The sequence below is a fragment of the Drosophila innubila genome (genome assembly GCF_004354385.1).
Source record: "Drosophila innubila isolate TH190305 chromosome 3R unlocalized genomic scaffold, UK_Dinn_1.0 2_E_3R, whole genome shotgun sequence".
NCBI lineage: Eukaryota > Metazoa > Arthropoda > Insecta > Diptera > Drosophilidae > Drosophila > Drosophila innubila.
Genome location: NW_022995380.1, coordinates 19,007,037 through 19,030,571, shown reverse-complemented (window position 1 = coordinate 19,030,571; position 23,535 = coordinate 19,007,037). Strand labels below are relative to the sequence as shown.

Genomic DNA, 23,535 nt, shown 5'->3' with positions numbered 1-23,535 from the left:
GTCAGGAGAACCCGACTGTGATGGACTCTGTAGCTAAGCTTCAAAATCGAGAAATTAAAATTTGAAAAAAAAATATAAGTCAAAATGTTGTTGACGCGGATCAAAAAAATATATGCTTTACGTTTATGAATTTTAAATGCAAATTAAATTTAAATATATTACTATATAATTTGATTATAGGGTAGCCATGCCATTTTCTGCCTGTTACAAATGTAAAATTTAATTTTTTTTATTAACTTAATAGATGCCGTGTACTTTTGAATAACAGGGCCTAAATTGAAAATAATAAAGCAAACCAGTTTGAAGTTAGCTTAGCTTTCTGCGCAGCCCATTGATGAGAACTGACTGAGGGCTGTGTGAGGCTGTAAGCTACATTTGTGGCCATGGACCCAGCGTAGTCTGCAGTCGATACAAAGAGGCTACTCAATTGACAATTCTCGCATACCCGTTTAACCCGTAACACGATGGTTGTGTTGTTGTTGTCGCTCAATTATGTATATTGTCATCTCTGTTTGCAGTTGATGCTGCCCTCGTTTGCTGTTGTTTCATTTAGTGCCCTTGCCGCTTTCACACTTAATGCATTATTCAGATTTCCCACACGATATGATCAGACTTGCCTCTTTTCCATTCATGTCCTCGTCCTGATTTTCGTTCTCGCACTCTGGCAAAGCTTTAGCAATTCAACAATTCAGACACAAAAGTCCTGACTCTGGCCTGAAGTCTCAAGCCTCAAGTACTTTTTCTGCTTCTTCTCTTCAGTGACGACGTTCTCATCATCATCATCGTCATCAGCGCCCTTGATTCTTTCAACATGCTCGCACTTTATAATTAATAAGCAAAACCAGCGATTTTTTTTTGCTTTCATTTTTAACATACACACATATTTTGAACCCTAGCGATTTTTATGCGCAACAACCAAGCGAGTAAAACCTTTCAACATTTGCGTTCATGCGTGGCCCTAACTCGTTACCCTCCCCTCGCTACTTGAAAAGGGCTCGACGTTGAGCGTTGAACCAAAAAACTGGATTCTCTGGATTCGTTTTTTGCTTTTTAACATATTTTAACACGCAAATTTAAATCAATTTTTTTGATGTCGTCTTTTCATAAAATTCATTGTTGTAATTTTGCCAAACTTGCCCATAATTTATTTAGTATGTATGCAATAGTATGAAAGACAAAATTCAATAGACTAAGAATCAGTTAGGAAGCCAATAAATTACTTGATATCAAAAAAGAGTCGTGCTAGAAAATAAATTATATTAAACTATGAATATAATAATTACAGAACTTGTAAATTTATCTTAAATTTATTTCATTATTTTCCTGACTGGATTAGCTATTTAATAATATTTAAAAATCTCATAGAATTTTTCATAAGTATTTATTCTTTATGATAATTTATAAACAATATGGTAAATTATAGTCAACAAGAAAATATATATTTATATACTAAATTAGGTGACAAAACTATTTAAAACAAATTTCGTTTTAATGACAGATTTAAAAATGTATTTAAAATTTTAATCTTCCAATCATTGAGCGAATTTCAATTCAATTTTATACCCACTTGGCAACCCGGATCATTGCGTCGCCTAACCCAACTCTGCACGAGGGCTCTGCAAGCACTACGCTAGCAACTCACGTGGAGAGCGAAAACTACACTTACATACATAAAACCAGTTTGAATTATGCGCTGAGCGACGCGCACTTATTTGACATGCGATCAAAACGAGCAGCAAACAATTCTGATTGGTATTAATTTATGTACACACTGTACACACACACACGGATCCATGAATGTGTATAAATATTCATGCACTGTGAAAAAGCGGGGATTGATTGATATGGAAAACTTATAAACACATAGTATTTTTATTAATATAATTATATAGTCTTTAATTTTTTTTGGCAATGTTTTTGATGCAACACAATAAAATAAATAAAAAAGAATTCCAAAAAGGCGACTACTTTGTTTTTTAAAAAAAATTACTAATGCGTCAAATAGAAATGTTAAGCAATTGACGGTGTTATTAAAGTCGAGCAATCTTTTCAAAACTTAAATAAAAGTTGAAAGATTTTATGGACTAAAATTTTTGTTTTATCATATTAAATTGAATAAAAAGACATAAAATAATTTTTTAATGAATTGATTTTATCGACTAATTCTACCAAATAATATTATTTTGGTTGAAACTTGAAGTAAATTGATGTCAGGCGTTTTTTTGTGTTTCCAGGTCAAAACATATCAGAAATTTGTACTGGTTGTTTTCAAAGCCAATTCTCATCAAAATCTCTAGAGATTTAAACACCTCTTACAGTGTTTTTTTTTGAGTGTACATTCGTAAGTGCACATACTTAAGCACATACATGTATGTATATGTATTTTATGTCTGTCTGTCAGTCGAGCGACCTGTACGAGTGCTCAACTGTCGTTTAACATTGTCATGTTAATGGAGACAGGCGAATCACTTGCACATTATGTTAATGAGCTCTTAGTTAAACTCTCTCAGCCTTTGCACTCTGTTAGTTGGCATTGTTGGGGTTAATTGCTCGCTGGGGGAAGGGTAAAGGGATTTATTCACATGCTATCGATTGCGATTAACATACGACAAATTGTTCGATTTACTAATGAATATTAAATACTTGGAATTAATTGCAATGTATTCTCAGTTTCCCACTAATTTTCTGTATTTATTTCAGTCCGACGGGCAAAACACTTCGAACTCAATTGCAAATTAAGGATTATTTGCTGCAACAGGGTACCTGCAAGTGCGGTCTGCCGTGTCCGCTGCGACCGGAATACTTTTTTGATTTTAATGCTCAGGTAAGTTAGCCAGGAACTACAGTGACTGCAACTTGTTTGTCTCATAATTGGCTGTAAATGCCAGCGCACTGAATAGCTGGGTTAGCAAACGTCAAAGCCAAATCCAAAAGCCTGAGCTAAACCTAATTGAATGTGCACTGAGCTAACTAGCAATGGGTTTATACTTGTATCATGTTGGGACAACAGGGAGTGGAATGGTGAGGGGGAGAGCACACAGAAACAACATTAAAGCGACTTTCACTAAGCGTTGCAGCCATGTAACTGCCGCTTGGTTACACACTCGACTCCACTCCACCCCACCCTACAACAGGTCAGAGGGGGGGCTGCTCCAACAGATGAACGCAAAATATTTGTAAAACCAGTTTGACAACAAATCGGCTGTGTCGTCGTCGTCGTCGTAGCCGTCGTCGTTGTCGACGTCAGCTGCACAATCATTTAGCCAGCACTGAGCGTCCAAATGGGCAAACGGTCGACCATCTGCCACTGCCGCCGCCTTGCTCCAAATTGTCAAGCATTTTCATCTTCACTATGCATTTACGAGGGTGGGCTAAAAAGTCATTAGCTTATTAAAGAGACGACATATATTTTAATCATATTTAAATGTTGATGGATAATGTAATTTTTAATCATATTTAAATGTTGATGGATAATGTTATTCATCAACAGCGGACTGGCTAAGTTTTATGAAGAACGGTCAAACTGTTTAAAGCTGTGAAAAGCTTGGAAATCTTTTTCAGTTCTTCACATTAAATATTTATAAATACCTATTATACATAATATTGCATTATTGAATATAAATGATTTCCTTGTTTTAAAAAAGATATCACAGGAACTAAGAGGTTTTCTGTTAAAAATTAATATTTTGAGGACCTTAACAATTTTTTTTTATGTTCTCAATTGCATTTTTTAAAACAGCGGTAGACATTTCTTTGCTTCTGCTGCTGTATCCGTTAGGTTTTGGTAATTAGCGCTAGAATGACACACAGTTGCCGATTTTGATAATATAAGAATATAAGATAATAAGATTATGTTAAGAAGTAAATTTATTTCCAATTAAAAAGTGAGATTTTTCTACAATAACTTATCATTCTACCCTCGTATGTATAGAAATTGAGAATCACAGTGAAATCGACTGCAATAAGATTCATTTCCAATTGGAGCAGTAAATGCAGCAAAACGTCAGACCAACCGTTAACGGTAAATCACACATACACTACAAAAAAAAAAAAGAGGGCATGTGGCGCCTTTTATTTTATATTTCTTATTACTTCTCTTTATTTCTTCATCATGTTGCTCTTTCTCTTATTTGCACACGGTCTCGCCTTTCAGCTTTTAGCTTCGTCTCGACTGAGGTCATTAATTTAAGTTTATGGTTTCTCTTTAATTTTGCTTGACGTCGGCGCCAACGTCAACATCGACGCGAACGTCCGCCCACACGCAATCAATGTCCTTTCAACACTCACACTTGCAGTTACTTCTTGCTCCCTCACACAGAGACAAAGAAAGAGACAGAGACTGCGTCGATTCTCGTCTTTGTTTCGCTCGTCAATCGATTTTTCGGTGCAATGCACTTATAACTTATCCCCAATCCTTCTCTTTACCATCTTCTCTGTACTCAGTCGCTGACTGGATTTTCCTTGGGTGTGTGTCTCAGCTGAGTGCGTGCATATTATCAAAAGGCAACCGCAATTTGTTTACTAAACACTTTATTGTGCCACCGAAGGAGTCTTCTTCCCTACAACCAACAACACTCTAAAGTTGACCACAAGTCATTGACTGTTTTGGCTACAGCTTCAGATATCTCTCTTTCCTTCTTTCTTTCTCGCTCTCTAACTGCACATCAGTGTTGCCAATTTAACTTTTTTTTTTTTGGTATACAACTAAAAGCTACTTTAACAGGAAAATATATCAAACATTTAACACGGTAATTGAGCTAGATTCACTAAATTTAGTATGTGGACTCCTTGTATATGCAGACTGATCAAGTTTATTTTAAATTTTAGATGTTTTACTGAAAAATCGGGAAAAGAAATTCATGAGTATTTTTAAAGCTAAAGATTTGGCATACATTATTATCTTGAGATCGATTTGATTAGAAAGCTTTATCACGTTGAAAGGACCTTCCCTGAAATAAAAACGAAAAAATAAAACTCAATGCAAGGTCATATTTCAGAGCGAGACTTTTGATTGTTTTTCACCTAGAGCGGTGATATTAGTGACGAATCCATATGTAATAATAATATTATAAAGTAAACAACAACACATTAAAGAAGAATCAATGTGTTATCAATTTTTTCATTCTTTCTTTTGGTTGCTTTATCTTGTTATTTTTTAGCGAGTAGTTGGCATCACTAGTAGCAAATGCCAAATGGCAACGGCGCTTCTTTTTTTTATTTTTTTGTACTCATGTCGACATCTCTTGGCACATTCAACTCACTGTCTGTAGTTTCCCCCTTGCAGCCTCCTTCCCTCTTCGTTGGGGCTTCGGTTTCGCGTTTTGGCAATGATTGATGTGCAATGTGCCTCCATAATGAAGTCTACGCTCGTTTACTTATTTGTTAGCTTTTTGTTTTGATTATTGCCATTTTGCAGTCGCTTAAGTTGGCTTTCTGTCTTGCACTGACAGAGAGAAAGAAAGGGAGATGGAGAGAGACTGAGTGAGAGGTGTGGTAGGTTAGGGATTGTGTTGGGTGAAAGTCGTCGCCACTAGACACCGCTAGACAGCGACTTTGTGTAACTGTCACTCCACTCTGAAGCCGGTGAGCATGTCCAATAATAGCATATCGTGTTTCTTCCACATTGCAGTAATGTTGCGAGGGTCGAACTGAAAATTACAACTGATTTTTTAAACTGACAATTTAAAGTAGCGTTGAGCAAGCATTGAGGATTTTAGGAACTTAATAGTTATTAATTATTAATTAAATAATTTATTCGGCTTCTATTTCGAACAGTACTTAATTATTTTTATACAGTGTAGATTAATTATTTGATCATTTTCTGTACGAGTAAACGTTCTATTTCCAACTCTTTTCTATGCCGGTCAAGTGCATTAAGGAATTTTTGTATGAAGTTGTCTAGAGTGTGACCAGATTCTATATGTACAAAAACCGTATCGATTTTTGTTTGACAACCGATGAAAATAATATGAATGGCAAAAATTAGCTGACGGTGAAAAAATGTCGTCGAAAAAACGATTATCTAAATTTAAGCATAAACATTTTATCTTTTTTTAGTTGGACATAGTAATATTACGTACTTTACGTGCAAAATATAATTTAATTATAATGTAGTTATCAGCCTGTCATCTTTGCACGTGTTTCTAACACACTTAATCATCAGAGATATTCAGCTGATTAAAACAAAATACGAGTTTATTATTTTATTCATTAAATCGGCTCATGATTTAAATTCAATTGTAGCTATTCAACGGTGCAAGTCTCTCTCGATCTTTCTGTCTATCTCTCTCTGTGTCTTTTAAGCCACACAACCGTTTCGAATACAACAGAAATTGACAATAATTAAATTTATTGCAATTGAAATTCGCAAGGCTTTTAATAAGTGCGATACAATTGCAATTTATTTTCACAAAGACAAATGACTTTCCTTGAATGTAGAGTATATGCAGTGTATAATATACACCCTGTACCCAAGTATGTACTATACAAAGTGTATACTTTAAACATTTAACTGGCGTCTATTTTAAGAACATTGAACGCAATTTATGTAACTCAAGTTGAGCAAATAAATTAAGCATTGGCCCCGGTTTTACAACGCTGTTTGTAAGTCAGTCTGACAGTCGACTCAATGCAAACAGACAACATCAAAAGCAACAACAAACAAACTTGAGAAGGTCAGCTCAAAATTTACAACTCAATAAAAATCCAAATCAAACTTAAACACAAAACCAAAATTAAAACGATTGTTCTGTTGTTGTTGTTTTGTGGTTGCCCTTTACCAACTCATATCGTACAAGTCACAAAAGTCAGTTTGACGATGAGGCATCGCCTTGATTTCCATCAACTTTTCGTTTTTGCTGTGCGTGAAGGCTGCACGTTGCCCTACATATTCGTATAGCACGAGGGTGGGCTAATAAGTTATCGGTTTAAGTAGAAAAATGCAACTTTAATTCAATTTATAATTTTGTCGAATAATTTAATCCATTATATAATCCATAATTTTTAAACCATTTTATATTGAGTATTCTAAGAACTTTTCTTTATTATCGGGTCAAAAATGATAGGAAGTTAATTATTATGTATTTAAAAATTTAAATAAGTATATCGGAGGAAAGGCTTTGTTGCAAATATTGTAGTGCCTCCGATTGTGCCCACCGTTGCGTTAAAAGAAGATAATGTTTCAAACTAAGGCCAATGACTTATTAGTCCACCCTCGTTCGTCATCGATAAGGCAAGAGAGATGTCAGGGCCAACAGGGCAAGTATCCGAAATTCGAAATTGAAAGTGGGCCCGAATTTGAGGTAGAGCAACATTTACTCCCAGAGAATGGCTTTGGCATCATTAACACATTCTAAATTTCCGTTGGGATATTTCGCTTTACTCCCCAAAACTGAAGTTTATCGAAGCATGTCCACGTGACGTGTTTTTCGCTGCTGCACTTTTTGGCCAATTTGCATTTATAAACAGTTTAGGGGTAAGAGGTATTTTCGAACTTTAGGAAGTGTAAAAGGAAGGCTGGTGGGGAAGGGGAGGTAGGTACGATCAACAACGGAATGACGTAAAATGCATCAGACAATTTAGCATATTCATGGCACAACAACTAAAACAATTAACATGGGGCCAGTGACAGCAGGTGGGACGAGACAGCGCAACGGCAATGTGTCAGTTGAGTTCGCATACCCCACACAAAAAGTATCAAAGGGTATACGGTTTCGTCAATTATTAAAAAAAGCTTAGCTTAACGCATTTCTTTAGAAAAACCTTTATAACTTGTCAATTTGCAATAATATATTAAATTGCACAGAAAATTACGAGCTTGAGACTAAATTTTTTAAAATTTAATATTAAAATAAATTTTATGAAAAAGTTAAATTAAAACTGAAATAATAAAAAAAATATATATTTTTACAAGTTTGACAGCTTGGGGTAGTCCTACTTTTTTTTCAAGCTTAGCACTCTTAAAACAAATAATAATAAAGGTTAAACTATTTTTTTAGTTTAATAAAAAAAAACGTAATTATTTTCTTAGTCAACAGTTACTTACCTACTATACTATTAAAGGGTATTCAGTTTTCGACTCCCCAATGACAGTTTTAGTTGCTTGTTGTTTTCGCGTAATTTTCACGTCACTCTAAATGTAAACAGAAAGAGCAATTGCCGCGAAAATTTCAGCTTCACTTTTAGGCAAAATTGAATTTCTGGTGCAGGATCGAGTTGGGAATTGCGAGTATTTTGTGCAGTTTGGTTCAGTTCAGTTTCGTTTCGTTTCGATTCGTTTGGTTTTCTTTCGTTTCATGCCAGTCATTTGGGTGTGTTTTTGTGGAAACTTCATTAGTCCAAATTAAATGTTGTTCGCGCCAAGAGCAGACAGCGTGGCATTAACATTTGTGTAAGAAGAGGGCAGCATGTTGAGGAACGTATGCAGCTGACGTATCCGAAATTTTTAGATTGTTGCCATTAATAGGTTTAAGTTGAGAACCTCATCTATCTTGCGTTGGAAGGTGGGCAAGGAATTAGGGTAAAGACATGAGATCAAGTATCTATAATAGAGTGTAGACCATAGGGAAAGCAAGAACAGTGATGAAAGGTAAAGAAACTAAAAGAAATAAAGAATCAAAATAGAGGTTAAATAAAGAAGTTGGTTAATATTAAACAAATTTATTAAAGTTTGAGCTTTGGGAAAAAGAGTCAAGAAAAAGTATGTATAAAATAGACCATACTGGAGAAAAATTGAATTCTTTAAGTCTTATGCTAAATAAATTTAGAGTTAAGTAGTCGATTTTTCATGAAAATTGATAAAATTAACTCTATTGATATATTTTAAATATTAATCCAAATTTACTTCCATATTAATTTTTAAACAATTTTTTTTTATGAAATTAAACTTATATGGTTCTGACAATAGTTAACAATAAAAAAATTAAATAAAAGTCATCCAGCTGCTTTTGACGTGTTACAATGTTACAATGCATTCTTTGCCAAATCTTTTTGAGTCTTCACAAACATTTCCGCTATGCAGTTTGAATGCAGACTGCATTCTGGATTGCCACCTCTGAATTTCCACTTTAGACTCCAACTTGACCCCTTTTCGCTGCTTCTTCTCGACCAGAGGAACCAGTGACTGTGCATTGCATGTGCACAGCGGCGAATGTTGAGCGATTTCCGCTGCGGGTTACGTCATGCATGGCAAAGTGTCCAGTCCGAGTAAGAGAAGAGATGACAAGGCAACACGACACGGCACGGAAATCTTGCAGCGCAGCAATGTCCTGACGCAGCGACGCGACGTCGCGACGTGACTGAGCGATTACTCACATCCGCCATTGCCGCAAGTTCCTGTCGCAAGTGCGCGCAATTGCCGAAAGGGTGAGGTGAAAGGGTGAGAGCCAGTGTTGCCAAAACTTTAGGGTTAAAAAAGGTTGAAAAAAATAGCTTAAATAAGCTTTAAATTAATATAAGAATGCCTCATAAAAAGAATAAATTTTAATTTACAAAACATAAAATAATAATTAATTGGTTATAGTTTTTTTTTTACTTAAAATAAAATTACATAAAAAATAAAAAACTGAACTATATCATCCACGTTTGCATCGGCTTCTATATATTTTTTTCTACATATAAAATTAAGTTGAAATATTTAGCGGGCAAATCATGATTGTAGCAAAATTTCTTTTTTTCTTGTAATCAATTTCTTTAAAAATCAAAATAAAATATTTAATGATTACAATTTGAAAAAGAAAATAAATTATATGCTACATCAATCATTGCATTTAATTTTCAATTTATCGTTTCTATGACAACTATATGATGAAATAGTCCGATTAAAACCAATTTTCCTCACGAAGTTTTAGACCAGAAGAAATAAACAAAAAAGCTAGCTTTAACACGCTTCCCTTAAAGCGCTGCAAAATTATAAAGCAAGGATATAAAAATGCTGTTTTTATGGCTATAAACGCTTAAAAGAATTTATAAGCATTGCCATTTTAAAATATGCAATATTTAGCAATAAAATAGCTCAAATGGTAACACTGGAGAGAGTAATGGAACCAGCACCAGTTGTGGAACTAAGTCACCAGCCGAGCAAGGGGCATGGGCAGTAGGTGGTGTGTCGGTCTGCATGGGGGCAACTGATTGTCGAGCCGGCTAGGATTAAGGCTGTCAGACGACTGGCGTCTGACGACGGGCCCTCGACGGTCATTATGACGTTAATGAAATCCAACACCGGTCATACAGCTGTGCACAAGCTTCACACCTGACCACCAGACCACCTGCTTACCTGGCTACCTTGCCAACACCAACAACACCATCAGCACCACCACCAACAATGTTGCAAGCGTAGCTCGTTTTGCATTTGCATGTCACCCACTGATCACAGCTCCCACTAACGTGTCCGCCACCTCATCCTCATAATCACCCTACTCCAGCCAGCCGACTGCACATTTCGCTTTAATTTCGTCGCAATTATGCATGCAAAAGTGCAATGTTTTGTTAGTATGTATTTTTTATTTTTTTGAATCAGCCTTTTGGTATTTTATTGCGTGTTTATCACAGTTCTCTCTCCTGCAGTTTTCTGTGATAATGGAAATCATAAATATGCCTATTAAATATATATAGTATTCACTTTTATTATATTAAGCAATAAAGTACCTTTAAAGTTAATAATATTTAAATTACATTTTGAAAAAACATTTTTAATAAAGTAATGTTTGTCAATATTGGACCATTAATGTTGGTAAAAATCTGTCACAAAAATTTGTACAATTTTGTTAAAGTTAAATGAAAATTTGTTGTATTCTGCACAACTTTGCTGAAGTAAAAAGAATTATAACTACATTTGGAGAATGTAATAATGCTAAATACTGTTGTATTGAATGCAAAACAACTTAATATCAGTCAGTTAATCGATTTAGAGTCTAAATTTATGACTTCAAAAGTTGTGTTTGTTGTAGATGTTGTTGTAGTGCTCCCGATTGCAAATTTCGTGCCCACCGCTGATTTAGACATATATAAATTTTATCTATGAATATAAAACTCCAACTATATAAGAATTACTGCATAGTTCTGGGCGCTTCTGTTGCTAGAAAACTTGAATCAGGCATTATATATCCTATCGTTATTATAATAAAATAAACCGTTGTTCATTAAAAATAACGTGCAATCTTGCTTATCGTGATGTGTGTTGGATTTTCGATGTTTCTAGCTCAAATGTATTTGATGTTCTTACTAAATTTATGTGAACATAATTACCTAAGCTATTACTACCCGACAATTCCAAGTCATGGCAATTGTCGCTGTTGTCGACGGCAATTGCATTTGTCCAACTATTGCAATTAATCAAATGCTGCTCACGTTTTTCAAGTTAATAAATGTGTGTGCGATTTCCAAATTGATGGGAAAAAATATGTAAATGATAACGACAATGGCGCCTCAATTAAATAAATGAATTTTAATAGCTAATGTGTCAATTTTATGCATTTTATTAATTACAGGTGCCCAACATGCCATTGAAGGTGTTGCCAGGTAATAGCCAGGAAGCATCTTCTGCAACTTCCACGCCGTTCTGCTCACATCAACGGAATCTGTTCGGATCTGAGAAATTGCACAATACACAGTCTTTTAAAGATGCAACAGCAGCAACTCCGGCAACAAATGATGTGTTTACTACGCTGATGACAACAGCAGTTGTTACGTCAACAACATCAACAACCACAACATCAGCAACATCAACAGCAACTCTACCAACAACACCTACAATAATCGAATTGGCGAATCAAGGTGAGTGGTAGATGAGGAACAGCAAAGTTAAGAACTAGGTCTAAAATTCAGAAAAAAATATTAACTGTTGGTGCTTTGTGTGTTTTTCTCCCAAACAGTTGACTTATTTAAACAAATGTTAGGTCAATATTATGAAAAGTTAAAATCTCGGAATAAAACCGAAATAATTATAGGTTACGGTTTCGGTTGCTGTACGTCCCGAAATAACTATTTCGGTAAAAGGTTCTATTCCAGTTTTTTTGTCGGTTCGTAAAGCAAAATATTTTTTTGAACGAATTTAAAAATACTTAAACGCAGAATGAATAAAGAGGCCAAATAATGATTAAAATGACATTCCGCTTTAAAATCGGTTCAGTTTTGATCAAGTTATGACAGTTTGAAGTTCGTCAAACTGCGTATTTAGCCACTTTACAAGTCAAAATTTTTGTTTGATTTGGCATGATTTTTTATAAAAAAATGAAAGGTCTCAGAATCAAGTTTAAAGTGTTGTTTTATACTAATTACGATATAATGAGTTGATTAGAACTGAAAACTTGAGATTTAAGATTTTGAATTTTCGAAATTTCAAAGGGGGGACCCTTACCATCGAAATCGAATCTTGGTCGAAAATAATTAAATTTTCTAAATGAACAAAATTTGAATGCAGAATGAATTTAGAGGCCAAATCATGATTAAAATGACATTCCGCTCTAAAATCGGTTCAGTTTTGATCAAGTTATGACAGTTTGAAGTTGGTCAAACTGCGTATTTAGCCACTTTACAAGTCAAAATTTTTGTTTGATTTGGCATGATTTTTTACAGAAAAATGAAAGGTCTCAGAATCAAGTTTAAAGTGTTGTTTCATACTAATTACGATATAAGGAGTTGATTAAAACTGAAAACTTGAGATTTAAGATTTTGAATTTTCGAAATTTCAAAGGGGGGACCCTTACCATCGAAATCGAATCTTGGTCGAAAATAATTAATTTTTTTAAATGAACAAAATTTGAATGCAGAATGAATTAAGATGCCAAATCATGATCAAAATGACATTCCGCTTTAAAATCGGTTCAGTTTTGATCAAGTTATGACAGTTGAAGTTGGTCAAACTGCGTATTTAGCCACTTTACAAGTCAAAATTTTTGTTTGATTTGGCATGATTTTTTACAAAAAAATGAAAGTTCTCAGAATCAAGCTTAAAGTGTTGTTTTATACTAAATACGATATAAGGAGTTGATTAAAACTGAAAACTTGAGATTTAAGATTTTGAATTTTCGAAATTTCAAAGGGGGGACCCTTACCATCGAAATCGAATCTTGGTCGAAAATAATTAATTTTTTTAAATGAACAAAATTTGAATGCAGAATGAATTAAGATGCCAAATCATGATCAAAATGACATTCCGCTTTAAAATCGGTTCAGTTTTGATCAAGTTATGACAGTTGAAGTTGGTCAAACTGCGTATTTAGCCACTTTACAAGTCAAAATTTTTGTTTGATTTGGCATGATTTTTTACGAACAAACGCTTGAAAATCGGTTCAGTTTTGATCAAGTTATGACAGTTTGAAGTTGGTCAAACTGCGTATTTAGCCACTTTACAAGTCAAAATTTTTGTTTGATTTGGCATGATTTTTTACAAAAAAATGAAAGGTCTCAGAATCAAGTTTAAAGTGTTGTTTCATACTAATTACGATATAAGGAGTTGATTAAAACTGAAAACTTGAGATTTAAGATTTTGAATTTTCGAAATTTCAAAGGGGGGACCCTTACCATCGAAATCGAATCTTGGTCGAAAATAATTAATTTTTTTAAATGAACAAAATTTGAATGCAGAATGAATTAAGATGCCAAATCATGATCAAAATGACATTCCGCTTTAAAATCGGTTCAGTTTTGATCAAGTTATGACAGTTGAAGTTGGTCAAACTGCGTATTTAGCCACTTTACAAGTCAAAATTTTTGTTTATTTTGGCATGATTTTTTACAAAAAAATGAAAGGTCTCAGAATCAAGTTAAAAGTGTTGTTTTATACTAATTACGATATAAGGAGTTGATTAAAACTGAAAACTTGAGATTTAAGATTTTGAATTTTCGAAATTTCAAAGGGGGGACCCTTAGCATCGAAATCGAATCTTGGTCGAAAATAATTAGTTTTTTTAAATGAACAAAATTTGAATGCAGAATGAATTTAGAGGCCAAATCATGATTAAAATGACATTCCGCTTGAAAATCGGTTTAGTTTTGATCAAGTTATGACAGTTTAAAGTTGGTCTCTTTGACCTAGCAACTTTACCACAAGCGTACCGGTATTTGGTTCTTGACAGAGAATTTATTTCGGTTACGGTTAGTTTCGGTTAACGGTACCGGTTCCGGTGTTATTCCCTGGTTAAAATTAAAGTAAAATTTGACATGCATTTTTTCTAACAAATGTTTTATTATGACATCAGATCTTTAAGTTTTGACAAAATAAAATTAAAAAAAAAAAAATGCAAGGATGCAAGTAAAAACTTTTAGAATTAAAATGGTCAAAGATTGCCTTCAAAAAAGTGCATTCCCTCAGGGGTGAATAGTCATGAATAAAGGGTAGCATACCGGGAGGGGGTGGTTTGTAAAGTAGTGTAGATACTTACATGCGATAAGCGCAGGCAAAGCAAACGAAATCTCGCGAAACAGGGCACAAAAGGAGCTAACAGAAGGAGCAGGATACAAGTCAACAATCGCATGAATACATATGAAAACATGTGTACTTAAAGAGCCTTGGTTTGTGTACACACATACAGATACGCACACACACTTGTACACACATCGGATGCAATTGAAATGTGCTTTGGCTGCTGGCAAGTGAAAAACGCCGCTTAGACAATGATAAAGTGAAAATGCACATGCTAAAAGAGAATGAAATATCTTGAGAGAAGGATGGGGGGCAGGTGTAAAGCACACACACACACACACATGCAGAAGAAGAAGCTTTAAGCTCCAGCACTTTGAGGTCGTCGTTGACTTTCACAGGAAGTGCATTGGAAGCACCTCGAATCATCCACCTCCCTTAATGTTTCTCCGTCTTCTTTTTATTTTGTTTGCTTGTTTTTCTCCTCGTGCTTTGTATGACCAGTCTTAGAACATAAACGAGTTCACTGAAGGGCATTACATAAATATCACAACTCTATGTGGCGAGGGAATTGTGAACAAATGTTTATGCTTATTAAATGCCCTCAACTCTTTAACATTTGCACTTCACAAAGATGAAAACACTCGGCTAACAAACAAAAAGTTTACAGAAAGCGTTTTATAATATTGAATTTTATAAGAACATTTGTTGACCTTTTAATTTTGTAACGTTTCAGGATTTTGATTATTTGACCTTTTTTTTATATATAGCTTTTTATACAAATTTTGATATGCAAATTTCAGTCTGGTAGCTCTTACTGCCAGTTCTGAAAACTATAGAGTCTAGTTTTATTCAGTATGTAATTTCTAGATATGTTTGTCTGGTTTTTCTAAATTTTCTACATCATACAAACTGTATAGTGAGCTCAATTTCCATTTCACAACTTTATTTTTTCGATTTCTGTGGCATTCAACGCATTTGGATTTCAATTTGAGATATGACCAAACTGTTGCCAACTTCCAGGCGTGCACAAAAGAAACAATCACAATGAAGGGTTTAACGCGTTTGGGGGTCACCTTAAAGTGAGCTGACATTTTTGTGCAAGCGTGGGACAGTTGAACACCCTGTAAGTCCCTGTGTACGGGGAAGTTAAGCTCAGTTGCTGGGAAAGCATTTTGCAAACACGGTTAAACTTTCAAATGCAAAAGGTTAATTGAAACAAAAGACAGTTGACGGCAAAGTTTAGCAATGCACATTCGCAGCGATTCAGCTATCAGCTATTCCCCACTCTTTCTTTCTCGTTCTCTCTCTCCCAATTTCTCTCCCTTTGTTAGCCCTAAAGTGTTGACCAGTTACGACTGCCTCATCCTGGAGGCCAATCAGCGACCATTAAAAACGCCACACAAAGCAAAAGTTCGCCACGTTTTAGAAATTGTTCGCGTCTGTGGTTTTCTGAGTGTTTGCGTGAGTGTGTGGGTGAGTGTGTTGCTGGGTATGTGTGTGTATGTGGAACAGAATAAAGGGTGCTTCCTATTTATGCACTTAATTATTTATTGTGTGTTTCGAGGGCAGAGCTGGAAAAAATAAGAATTATTCATTTTATTTTGCAGTCAATGATTCACATTAAATATGTTGCAATGCATTTAAATCAGGTGTTAATCAGGATTATAATTTTTAAAATATTAATTGCAAAGTAAAATATATTTGTTTAATTTTATCGATAGATTTAAAAATAGAAACTATAATGAAATTCCATTTTTCAATTAAAAGAAATATATTCATTTTTTAAAATAAAAGATTTATTAAAAAAAATAATAATAATTAAATTCCATTTTAAAATTTAAAAAATAACCATAGTATAACGCTTATATTTTTTAATTTGCGTTGTAATTTGTATTATATGTACATGTCAAAATTGTATGATAAAAATTGAATCTACTTTCTATATTTATTTTATTTATAACTATAGTTATAAAATCCAAACCTATTTTATTTTGATCAAAATTAAAAGAAGAAATAATTTTTTTTTATTATACAAGTTTAAAGTAAAAGTCTATAACTTTATTATACATTTATTTTAGATTAACCCATTTATATATATAATATTTTTTTTAGGTTAGATTTATAAGTTAGTTCTTATTTGCGCTACCAGATTTAATCAAAGTTTTTAAATACATTAATGTATGTGTAGGTATAGAGTTCCTTTTTCAATTCCAAATTTTTCCTGGTGTCCAGTCTCTTTTCCGCTTTTTCTCATCCAGCTGCAAATGAGTTTGCGTTGCACGTTCTCGTGTTTTGATTTTATTATACTTATGCTCGGTTTTGTCAGTCATTTGGCAATTGTCTGCAATTGACAGACAAGTGGGGATTTGACCTTTGAGAAGGTTCTATCTAAGCTTGGGGGCACTTAAAGGACAACTTGCTCTGTGCATAAGCAATGACTTTGACTTTGACTTTGTCTCTCAACTCAATTTGTTTTCTATTTCAGATGCTGATTTCCATAAATATGGCAAGCCAAACCAGAAAGTGGCTAATAGGACATGCTACACTGGAGCAGTTCCATCCCTGCCCCTCTCCACAACGGCGACAGTGCAGAGAACTAGTCAAACAACAGGGGACAAGCGAGCTGGAGCTGGAGCTGGATCTGCTCCAGCTTCAGCTCCATCTTCAGTTGCCTCTGTAGAGCATGTGATAAAATTGAACTCCGTGCAAGCTTCTAACTCTGCTCCTGCTCCCAATTTCAAGGATGATCCGGCGGGTTATTTGCAGCAACAAACGACGCTGTTGCACAATACGCTAAATGTGGGTTTGGATGCCAAGTCTGTGGCAGCCACTGTCAGAACATTGCCCTTGGAGTCGCAGCAACAACAACAACAACAGCAGCGTCACAGGATTCGTCGTCTGTCGCTCTTTGCCGGTGGCAAGTGGGAACTGGAACCGAGTTCAGCGACGTCCACTAGTGTTGCATCCCCTCGTTCTCTACACGTCGATACGGCGGTGGCATTTGTGCGTCCACAGAATCCACAAATCACCAGCATCACAATGTTGCCAGCTGCACAGGAGTCGCCATCAGAAGAAGAGAAGCGTCCCGAGCAGGTGGGCGCCATTTCCACCAGCCACGAGAGTCCACGACACAGTCTGTCCTCGCCCACGGACTCACTGGACTCCGCCAAGAGCACACCATCGCCATCACCCAAGTTGCAGACGCAGTCGCAGCCGGCGCAGCTGCAACTCCAAGTCCAAGCGCCTCAGACAGCCCAATTGCGTCTGCTGCGACAACAGTGCCAACCAATTGTCAGGCAACCCATTGCCTACAATGGCAATGGCGGCACCACGCTGACCAGAAGCATTGTCACCACCACGGCGGGAATCAGTCGTCCTGGCACCACTCTCAGCAGTGCCAGTTCCACGGTGGCGCAGTTGCAGTCAATGGCGAGTCCCAGTGGTGGCAACCAGCTCATCATGACCTCATCCGGCCAACTGTTGGTCATTCCCACGGCCAGCAAGCAGCAAGCGGCGACCTCACAGCCCCAGAGATCGTCGGCAGGAGGTGGTTATATTGTCAGTCAACCGTCGGCTTTGCTCAACACGAGTGGCGCCAAGCTGTTGCACCATCATCATCAGATCATCAGCTCGCAGGCCAACCAAATAAATCAGATCAGCCAGGCGGGAACTCAAGCTGTGGCGCCTCCGCAAACCGTTCTACTCAACACGCTGCCCAACGGTGGTTACATTGTGCATCACCAGCAGCAGGTAAATTCGGTGAACTCAAATTATTAAATAATAAATTATTAAAATTTTGATACTCTATTTTCAGCAGCAACCGCAGCAGCAGCAACACACGACGCCGGAGCAACAACAACAACAGCTGCTGGCGATGCCACAGCCGGGGGCAACAATGATTACCTCACCAGAGGGCAAGCGAAGAGCGCGGAAAAGGAAAAGCTCCGTGTGCAGCACACCACCGCCAATGATGACGACGACGACCATGTGTGGAGCTGGTGGTGCCAGTGGTTCGCCCGCCAAGACGCATTCGCCGCAGATCTCGCCAAGCATACCAAGCCAGGCGCCAGCGTTGTTGCAACAGGCGGCAGCTGCCGCAGCGGCAACAGCAGCGCCTCCTCCGCCACCACCACAGTTCTCACAGCAGTTTCAGCTGAGTCCAGGCATCCAGGGAATTGTGGTTAACAAGCCCGCGGCGACAGCGGCGCCACAGCATCAGCAGCTGCTCCTCCAGAATGGCCAAATCCTGCAGCAGGTGAATCTCATTGGACAGCAGCTGCTGATGCCAACTGGCCTGGTCATGGGCACAACGGATGCGACGCTGCTGCAGATCCAAAACATGCCCACAACCAGTCTGCTGACGCCACAGGGTCCGGTGATGCTGCGCACTCCGTCGCCGCAGAACAAGCCATCATTCATCTCGCCCAGCGCTGGCGGACAACAATATATCGTGGGTGCCAATGGTCAGCTCAGTCCAATTGGCCAGATCTATTCGACTCCCATGGGTCTCGTGATGCCCACGGCCCAGCAGAATGGCGCATCCTTTGTTCAGGCTAGTCCCACGGCCACCATACAGATTCAACAGCAACCACATCCCCAACAGCAGGCGGAGCAGCTGGGTCTGGCCACCAGCTACGTCTCGGATTCGCACAGCAGTCGCCAGGTGACAGCCGCAAGTCCGCCGGATACCACAACCTGCAGTCCAAGCAGCCCAGAGCGTCCACCTAGTCATCGCAGCAGCGGAAGCGGTGACATGGTCAGTATCTATTAGTGATGTAAAAATGACATCGAATCATCGACAACTGGATTTTCACTGTCCATTTTTTCTACACCTTCGATCACTGTCATTTTTATCATTGTTTTACCTCTATTTTGAATCTGCATCAATATTACAAAATTAAATTTTTTCCCATCAGTATTCACTTTTTTTTCAAACTTTCTTCTTAGTCCACAGATTGTATCGATATCACTATAGCTATCGATCTTTAAGCAGGCCATTCACATTTATTAACTGATCTTTAACTGTTGCAGGTGCAGTGCGTCTCCAGTTCAGAGCCGGATGCGGCGATTTCACCCCAAAGTGCTGAGAGTCGACTGTCGCCCTCATCCACGGATTGCGAGCGGCGTGAGTAAACTGTCCTAAAAGCAGAGAAACTAACTGTTATTGATTTTAAAACACGAATTGCAATGTTTTAAATTTACTCAGTTTATTTCCATAACTGCTATTTAAATTAAAAAATACTTAAATGATCATTACTCATGGATTCTTAAAAACACTTGTAGGTATCGGCAGCAGCAATGTATTTAGCCAGCCCAGCAACATCTATAAGCCAACGGAAGCGAAGATTCGACGCATTCACATCACGTCGCAGGCATCCTCAAGCGAGGGCAACCACGGAGTGGGTCTTTTGGGACAAGGTATGCGCTTAGCTAGCTCTACATCCCTGTCCATCTCATCATCATCATTATCTTCGTCATCGTCGTCGTCATCATCAGTATCTGCGGCGACACCTGTTCGCCAAGTCATGCAGCACCAACAGATCCCATCCAACAGTCACCCCAACAACCACAACATCTATGTTCATAATCAGAAAGTAGTAAGCGTTGACTACCAGGGTAAGGCCTTTTACCAGCACTAACCACCAACCATCAGTCACTAACTGCACCCCCATTAAACCCACTAATCATCACAATTACATTACACCTAATGCATGTCAAGTACTTGTCAAGCACCTTTGCATCTTGCTTTTGATGTATGTTTTAATTTGTAGTACCTCATACGAATTCCGAATATTTTTCTAAGAATTACAGAAAAAAAAACTAAGAAAAATAGTTATAGAAACCAAAATAAGAAAGGAGAATTATACAGAATAAATTAGAATATCTAACTTAGAAGATACACTCATTCAGAGTAAAGAAATTAAAAAATATGTATTTTATTCATATTAAAAAAGACGTAGCTTGATTTTCTTTGTATTCTCTTTGTTGAGTTGTAATTTCGAAATAGTAATACAAATATATAGAGTAATTTGTAATTTATTTCATTGTGAAAAATCATTTATAATTAAATATATATTAAAATTTTATTTTGAACTTTAAAACAAAATATTACTAAGAAGTTTAAAAATGAAATATATTTGAGAACAGGTTTTTGTCAATTTTTATCTTTTAAATTTTATATTTTCTAATATAAATATCCTAGTACCGTTATTCACAATTATAGATTCATTATTTGTATTTTCATATTAAATGCTTTCTAGTTTTGTTTTCCTAACTTTAGTTTTGAAATTTTTTATATTCTTAGTATGATTTGTCGAAATTCGTATAGGAAATTGAATTATTTTGTGTACTCTGTCGGGTGTTGGGTATCGTATATCGTAAAAAAGTTTCGGCTTGACTAACAAAGCCGCTGCCTTCGAATCTCTATGTAGAGTCGCCCACAACCACGCAGCTACCGCCTATTTCGGATGCACCAGTGGTCAGTGAAGTGATCCCACATAAGACACCCACAAAACGCGCTCGCCGTCCACACCGAGCGTTGGTGAGATGCTCGCCAACAGGTCAACACTTGGCATTGCTGCCACCCCGAACGTTTGCCATTGGTGAGCTGATCTGGGGGCCGGCGCGTGGCCATCCCGCCTGGCCGGGCAAGATCGTCAAGATGCCCGATGGCGTCTGTACACCATCGCAACAATTTGATCACGTTTGGGTGCAATGGTTTGGCGGCGGCGGTCGTTCCACCTCCGAGTTAATACCGGTCAACTCGTTGCAGAGCCTTTCCGAAGGCCTGGATGCACATCACAAGGCGCAGAAGGATACCAGAAAGTGAGCATCACCTGGCAGGGGCAACTGAATATGAAATCCAAGCTAGACAGAGTTGATTTTTAATTAGGTTTTTTTTTTATTTTTTATTTTTTTTTTTTTAAATATTATTGTTTACGTAAACACAAGCAGTCGAAAAAAATAAGTTTGTAATTAATATATTTTTAACTTTTCAGTACTCTTTATAAATATTGTACATAATATAATTGTTCTTTTATTTATTTTTATTATTGATTTATTTATTTAGAAAACTGATAAAACATTATATCGATTTTTATTATAATATCTACAAATATTGGATTTTTTGTCATCTGATTTTACACGATATTAAAGAAAATATATACCAGTTGAAATTAACAACTATATTAAAATATATAAAATTTAAATTTTGTACTGAAAAGCTGAAAAATTTAAAAAGTTTGCAGTTGTTGCCAGGATCAAGAAAAACTCAGATTAATCCAATCCGATAAAGTGATATATTTTGTGAAGATGAATCAGACAGCATTGTAGCAAGGAAATTTTCTTTACTTTCTTTTTATATTTATACTATTCTAGTAATGTTGAGTTTTCTTTTGGTCCAAATATTTTGCATATATTCTGCATTTTAAAATTAATTTACAATATAGTAGTTAGATTGACTTTAATAAACATTGCAACTTCTGAATATGTTTCAATATTTTGGCCAAGTGTTTTGAAATAAATTTAGTGTTTGTAATTTACTTATTTTTGTATTACATCCGTTTTTATCTTTAAGTATTTAAATTTGATATTTATTTAAAAAGTAAATCAGTAGTTGTACTCTTGCAGAGTGTTTATAAATAATTATAGAATTTTAAATAGTTTCGGTATAGAAACTGTCTGCAAAGGCATTACATTTTCGGCTTATACTTTAGTTATGTTGTAGCTTTTGAATTGCATTTGATTAGTACTCGTATTTATTGTGCAATTTTAGCGACAATTGGCATTTGAATGCACTTGAAATTAATTAATTTTTAATTTGTCATTTACATTTTGATTTTGCTAATTAATATTCTTGTTTCTTTTTTTTAATTATGCGCTGACAAAAAAATATAACACACCTGTCATCACTCAACGTGTGTGTGTATGCGTATGCATATATAAATACATATATGTGTGTGTATAACCCTTTGTGTATATGCATAATCATCATCATCACTTCAACATCCAACCTCAAACACCCTACAACAAAAAATTTGAAACTGAAACACACAAAACAAAAACCACAACACAACGCACACACACCAAAATAAAAACCTCACAAAGGAGCCGCAAGTTGAACTCGCAACTCGAGCGAGCTATACAAGAAGCAATGACTGAGTTGGATAACATTTCAGCCTCGTCGGCAAGCACAACAGCAACAGTTGGCAGTCATCAGCTGCAGCAGCAACAGCAACAGCAGCAGCAGCAACCAACGTCAACCAACAACAATAGTCATCATATAAATAGCAATGGATTGGTGCGAGGCAAACGATCGGCGCCGTCAGCTGGACAGGCGATCTCCAATTGTGGCAACATGACACTGACCGCCAGCACAGCGACAGCGGTTACACTGAACGGAATCTTCAATCAGCAACAGCAGCAGCGTGCCAAGCCTATTAGAATAGCGCCTGCTCCACCCACATCAAGTGTGTCAACAGCTTCAGCAACGACAACAGCAACAGCAGAGATCCTTAAGCTGGCCAAATGACCCGCAATGTCGGCGTTACCGTCGACAATAAGCACAGCAAACTATACGCTCTTTATTGGGAATAAGTAGAGGCTTAGTTGGCCTAAAGTACTATATGTAATACTATATATTAATATGCATATATACTCAATACATAGTCAAGTCATGTCAGCTCCCACTGTCGCTTTTGGAGTTTGTTGTTCTCTATATCCGTTTTCTATATCGACTTATGACTGTGCTTAGTTGCGCCTGTGCGGCGTTGCCACATCTCTGAAATAGACAATAAAACAATTAAGAAAATGTTAACGAAAACAAAGTTACAAAGAAAATGTTTTAAACAATAAGCGAACCATAATTTTTGTTGCTTTTTAAAGCAAAATTAAGTTGTTTTTGTATATACATAATTGTATAAAAGGTCAAAGAGAATACTTATTATTATTATTAAAATTATATTATTATACAGATGTAAATGTTAGGTATTTATTTATTGCATATAATTTATAGTTTTGCATAGGTTTTTGTTTTCGTTGCAATCTATATACTAACTTATTATTTCTTAACTAGTTAGACTAAGCCGATTTTTAGCCACTAAGTTAGAGCAGCCAATTAATGCAAATTTTTAACAACTTATTGCATTTGGCTTAATTTATCAAAATCTTAGAAA

At 36.4% G+C, this 23,535-nt stretch overlaps 1 protein-coding gene across 5 annotated transcripts in view; it reads left to right on the top strand.

Annotated features, from left to right (window-relative positions):
• Positions 1-23,526, top strand: part of LOC117790693 (mucin-5AC) — a 29,489-nt gene extending 5,963 nt beyond the window's left edge. For 4 of the 5 annotated variants that reach the window (XM_034630221.1, XM_034630218.1, XM_034630219.1 and 1 more), the window contains exons 4-11: positions 2,701-2,824; positions 11,487-11,772; positions 16,848-18,112; positions 18,177-19,118; positions 19,394-19,487; positions 19,646-19,780; positions 20,794-21,187; positions 22,469-23,526. In XM_034630221.1, coding sequence (XP_034486112.1) covers positions 2,701-2,824; positions 11,487-11,772; positions 16,848-18,112; positions 18,177-19,118; positions 19,394-19,487; positions 19,646-19,780; positions 20,794-21,187; positions 22,469-22,892 — 3,664 coding nt within the window. In that variant the 3' untranslated portion in view covers positions 22,893-23,526. The remainder of the gene's footprint in view (positions 1-2,700; positions 2,825-11,486; positions 11,773-16,847; positions 18,113-18,176; positions 19,119-19,393; positions 19,488-19,645; positions 19,781-20,793; positions 21,188-22,468) is intronic. The other variant, XM_034630223.1, reaches the window with a different exon arrangement.
• Positions 23,527-23,535: the final 9 nt, after the last annotated feature.